Raw genomic sequence first — 6000 nt, forward strand, 5'->3', positions numbered from 1 at the left:
TAGTAAATCTGAAGGTACATCTTATCCTCCTTTTTAGGTAAAAACCTTTTTTTCCAAACTGCTTTTTTTCCTAGGCTGTGGATATATGATAAGTAGTATGCATACTTTGTTATAATCAGAAGTAGTTGACTTCATTTAATAAAATCAACATTGTTTTATTCATTGTTTGAAATTAGATATCTTTAAGTTATTAAAGTTGCATGAAATCTTGTATACTTTTTAAAATATAGTGTCTTGAAAGGATGGAAATATAAATTCATGCTGGGGGAAAATAGTTTATAAAAATGAACACTTCTAGTTTGAGCAGAAAAATGAAAACCTTGACTAGCCAGATTTATATTGAGATTGAACTTCAGTGTCCCATCTCATGCCCTAGTCCCTGTTCTTCACCAGAATTTTTACCGTTTGGCTAGTAACAGAATAACATTTCAACAGTTATTAAAAGAAATACTTTTGTCTCTGTCCTGTATATTGTGTGGGTTTTCCTCCAATTTGCATATTCATGATAATATGAGGCCAAGATTGTTCAGAATTATACTGTGCTTTGCCAAGAAGATCTGGTGGTAGAGTGGAGTAATACATCAACACCCCCACACACTGTTTCATATGTGTCTCAGCTTTAGAGCACAAACTGTGCTTCTGTCTTGTTTCTTCCTGACCTAAACTATGCAGTTCAGCCATATGTTAAGCTTCATCTCAGCTGGGGCCATGAGCCAAGTGATTCTTCAGTTCAGTTTGTTGTTTAAAAAGATATCTTGAGATGCAGACATGAAATAAATTTTTTTTTACCTAGAAATTCGAGGAAGATTTTTCCACCTGAATATGTAATGTCCCTTTGACTTTAGTATTCTTAATAAACTTGTAAATGCTTCTTAAAAGCTTATTTCCTTTTTAATAATTTTCTCAGGAAAGTCGGATATACTGGGTACCTTTTTGGACATATGGTGATATGAGGTGATTTAGATACTCATTTTTCAGAAGATTAGCTAATTTTTGTTTTATTGGATCAAAATGTGTAGTGTTTTAATTTTAAGGAGGTGCCTCTATTTTTCCTGTTTTGTTTTGCATTAAAGATAGACAGTCAACCCTAAAGCATCATAAAAGTTGATGATTTCACTCCCTAACAGAACTAACAGAACATAACTCCTTAACATAACATTCTTATGTTACCTATTACTTTGCAGTTATTTTATTTATGCATACAATTGCAATTACAAAGATGACATTTTTAATTCTTCTGTTTTCATCCTGAAAGAACAAACCTAAAAACTAGTGAGTGGATGATGGTCTCTAATTGCTTCTTTTTTGAATTATGCCTGAGGAGCAGGGCAGTTTCAAAACTGAGAGAATAACAGACGATAAACAAAAATGGCCTTCGTAAATTATCTTTGAAAACAAATCAACATTATATTATATGTAAACAAATAATCCTTTAAGAGAGTCTGATTTTTCTTTTAACTTAGAATCTTCATTGTGTACAGTTATATCAGTTTTTAAAAATTGTGTTAAAGTATTCATAACATAAAATTTACCATTTTAACCGTGTAAGTGTACAATTCAGTGGCATGAAGTACATTCATATTATTGTACGACTATCACCACCATCCATCTCCAGAACTTTTTCATCTTTCCATACTGAAACTCCATGCCTATTAAATAGTAACTACCTGTTCTCCCCCGACACCACCCTCTGGCAACCACCATGCTACCTTCTGTCTCTGTGAATCTGACTAGTCTAGGCACTCATTAATATAAGTGGAAGCATACAATATTGTTCTTGTTGTGACTGGCTTTATTTGACTTGGTGTAATGTCTTCAAGGTTCATTTCAGCAGATGTTAGAATTTCTTTCCTTTTTAAGACTAATATTCCATAGTATGTATATACCACATTTTGTTTATCCTGTCATCTGTCAGACACTTGAGCTGTAGCTTCTACCTTGAGCTTTTGTGAATAAGTTATATCAGTTCTAAAGTAATTTTTAAAAGGCACTTTAAAAGTTTTTGCTCGTAAAGTTGACCCATGAACAGGAATTTGAATTGCATGAGTCCACTTATAGATGTATTATTTTCGATAAATATAGTTTCTGTATTTTCATTTTGGTGGTGGTGGTTTAGTCACTAAGTTGTGTCCGCCTCTTGTGACCCCATGGACTGTAGCCTGCCAGGCTCCTCAGTCCATGGGATTCTCCAGGCAGCAATACTGCAGTGGGTTGCCGTAGATCTTCCTGGCCCCGGGATTGAACCTGGGTCTCCTGCTTTGCAGGCCAGTTCTTTAGCAACTGAGCTATGAGGGAAGCCAGCGAGATCACAATATGTGGAATTAAAAGAACTGGAGTTAAGTCCTAAGTCTCTCTCACCTTTCTGCTGTTGGATAGCTCAATCAATTCGTTTTTGTAGCAGAGTATTTGGATTTTGGGGGTTTCCCAGGTGGCACTAGTGGTAAAGAATCTGCCTGCCAAAGCAGGAAACATAAGAGACTCCGGTTTGATCCTTGGGTTGGGAAGATCCTCTAGAGGTGGGCATGGCAACCTACTCTAGTATTCTTCCCTGGAGAATCCCATGGACAGAGGAGCCTGGCAGGCTATGGTCCATAGGGTCGCAAAGAGCTGGACACCACTGAAGCAACTGAGCATGCATGCACATTCAGGTTTTTGATTGCAGGGGGATTGGTATGCCTAACCCTGCATGGTTCAAGGGTCAGCTATATTTGTTGCTGTTATGGTATTTGAGCATAGTTAATAAGAATTTAGAATTTTATTTCTCAACCACCTTGAGCTTTCAGTTTTAGAGTACACAATAAAATTGTACCTAATCAGACCTTGTCCTGTTATGACAATGATTTTTCTGAACATACTCATTTTGAAAGAATGTGTTTTCCTAGATTGATTATATTAGTATAATGAGTATGTGTTCCTCAGTTGCATACCAAGAAATTCTTAATGCTTCTTATACATGAAAAATACACAATTACTGTAGAAAGTTTGAAAGATATAGATAATCAAACAAAAAAATAACCTTTACCTTGTAATAGCAACTTAACTTTGTGGTTGTAGTCTTCTAGTAATTTTTCTCTGTAAAATATGTATGCAAGCTTACTCATGAATGTGGGGTCATACAGTATAACTTATACTTTGTATATTATTAATATTTTCCCATCTCATTAAATATTTTCTTCCACCTTATTTTACATGTAACAGTATCTTGTCGTGCATAAAATAATTTATTTGAATTAGTCATTGTCTTTTTAGGTTGTTTTAAAATTTCAGTTATGCAAACAATTCTATTGTTATTATATGTAATAGTTATATATATTATATATATAGTTATTGTTTTAAGGAAGTGTTTTTTATATTTCTTTGTGTGTTCTTAGACAACAAAATAATAGAATTATAATGAAAAACTATAAATTTAAATTATGAACTCAGTCATCTGAACTAATTAATTAAAACATGTGTTTGTATTTATTTTTCTCTAAGCAGGTTGGCGACATTGTACAAATCACCAAGCCAGAAGGAATCTACAGTACCATTTCAGATCACAGTCAGTATTACTTGATTAGAGTGGGATTTTGGTGTTAGTGGGCAGTAATTATTTGAAGAAAGCATTTACAAATTGCTTCTATTAACTTCTGTAGGCAGTGAACATATTTGAGGACAGATTTTGATGTTTAGAACATTATCCCCAAAATAGTAGTATATATAAAGAATAGTCACAATTGAGCTGAACTTTATTCTTAAGAACAGAGGAAATACTTATTTGTAGGATAGTGTGTTCCATGTCCTGGGTAATGTCGGATATTAAAGATTTTTTTTCAGCTGTGCCTTGTGGCGTGTGGGATACTTCCTTTCACTTCTTCCAGTAAAGCTACCATAAAGTTTGTTAGGATTGCCCTTTAGAGATTATTTTTATAATGCACTATTATTTCTGCATATGTGTATGTATAAGTAAATTCATAAGAGACTCTAGATAAAAATAGTATAGTCCTGGCTTGGACACCTGTCTTTGAGGTTTATCCTCTTCACTCACTGTGGTTGATAACTTCTATCCCAAGAATAAAGTAGGTCTCTTATTACTTTAAAGTATTTGGAAGACCAGTTGTTATTTTAGATGTTCTTAAAGCATACTTGTATACTTTTTCATCTTGCAGCCTCAGGGATTTAGAGATGCTGTTGTTGCTACTGCATATTCATTGCAAACAGAAGGTTCATTGAATTCCCGGAAGCGATCGCGGGACTCAGAGGAAGAACAGGAATCCAAAGAGTAGTCTCAAAGTATACATATGTATTGAGGCTATGAGAGATGCAATGTTTACAAGTAGTAGACTCTTACTTTAGAGTATAAACACGCTATGGTGTGAATGAATTAGGTCTATATATTAAGTGAATGGTGAATGAACAAATCAGGTCTATACTAAGTGAAACTACTTAACAAATATGATTCTCTGAAAGAGTTCTTCTAAATTAAGCAGTGTTCTATAGTTATATGTGACCCTGTTTTCATTGTTAATAACATTGAGTAGAGATGTTACAGGTATTGTGTTTTGCAAATGTGGAAAGGTGATCTCGTGTGGTTAATCTGAATTTATTATTCAGACTGTTTTTTTCCCTCGTTTCTTTGCCGGTTGCCTAGACATTTCTAGGAAGAAAAGATTTTTTTTTCACATCACCGTTGTGCTCTCTTCTTTAAATGTAGCTTTGATAACTCTTAAAAATGACCTATTTCTATTATAAAGAAAAGCCAGCACCATGAGTCAGCATATTATTACATTCAGTTGATGGGTAGGATACAAATTTTAGATGACCACTCTGATTTTAGTGACCTCAATCCTAAAATTGAAGTCATTGGTTCATTTTTTAATGTTATTTTATAATATTAAAGGAAAGACTTAGGTTATCCCATCTAGAACATTGACTGGAACATACATCTTCCAGAATATTCAGGTTGATAAGCTCACAGTCATTTATTTCTGTATTTTTGAAACATGATGTGATCCAGTTCTAGGTGTATTGACATTTTCCTCTGGATAATCTTAACACTGCTTGAATAAATTAAAAATCTGAATTCTTGAGTGGTTTCAAAGTCTAAAAATGTTTTGGTACCTGGTTCGTCTTAGTACTTCTTAATTCATTTACAAGATTTACTTTGACTCCTAGAGAAGAAAATTATTTAAGTGATTGAATATTATATAATGTGACAACCATATTTTCCAGATTTTAGTGACAGTTGGTATTTCCTGTCCCAGACTGAACACTAAATTCATAAAATTTTAAACAAGTAATTATTCTGTAATTGATTATACACAATCTTAACTATAGTTTGCAAAGACTTTTTAAGAAGCAAAAGAAGGCACTGCTAGCCATTATACCAGGACATAAATCAGGACTATCCCAGGAAAATCAGGTTTATGGGCATCCTAATTATCTAAGACAAATTTCAATTGATTACTTTAGGATAACCGAGTGTAGCTATCTTATTTTTGAGTACTTTAAGGCATATATTTTTATTATAATTAATGCAGTCATTGTAAAAATTTACTTGTCGTTTTATATTCTGTCTACTCAAATCATAACATTAGGAGAGTAAGGGGGTTGTTAAGTGATAAATATCAATGTTACCAGGTATCAGATGCTGTAAGAGCTCATTTTATAAAGCATTATAACACTGTACTTTAAAAGAACTGTAGGACTCTGAATATAGACAAAGCCAAGTGTATTTCTTTTGTTTGCAACTTTTAAAATAAAATTTACTTATCATAGCTTTTCAAAATTGTTGCTATTGCTGAAAAGATATTTATTTTTCTAGTTATAAACTCAGTCTGCCTGGGCTATAATAACAGAATACCACTGAATTACACAACAGAATTTTCTCATGGTTTTTCACAGTGTCCTGGCATGGTCTGGTTCTGGTGAGGGCTGTCTCCCTTGCTTGCAGACAGTTGCCTTCTTACAGTGTGCTCACAAAGATTTTCCTAGGTGGATATGTGTGGAGAAAGATCATTC

General features: G+C 33.6%; 1 protein-coding gene across 1 annotated transcript in view; it reads left to right on the forward strand.

Annotated features, from left to right (window-relative positions):
• The window catches only part of RAD51C (RAD51 paralog C), a 28542-nt gene extending 22863 nt beyond the window's left edge, over positions 1–5679 (forward strand). The window contains exons 8-9 of the mRNA XM_068978091.1: positions 3481–3541; positions 4149–5679. Coding sequence (XP_068834192.1) covers positions 3481–3541; positions 4149–4265 — 178 coding nt within the window. The 3' untranslated portion in view covers positions 4266–5679. The remainder of the gene's footprint in view (positions 1–3480; positions 3542–4148) is intronic.
• Positions 5680–6000: the final 321 nt, after the last annotated feature.

Source organism: Capricornis sumatraensis, chromosome 8 (genome assembly GCF_032405125.1).
Source record: "Capricornis sumatraensis isolate serow.1 chromosome 8, serow.2, whole genome shotgun sequence".
Classification (NCBI taxonomy): Eukaryota; Metazoa; Chordata; class Mammalia; order Artiodactyla; family Bovidae; genus Capricornis; species Capricornis sumatraensis.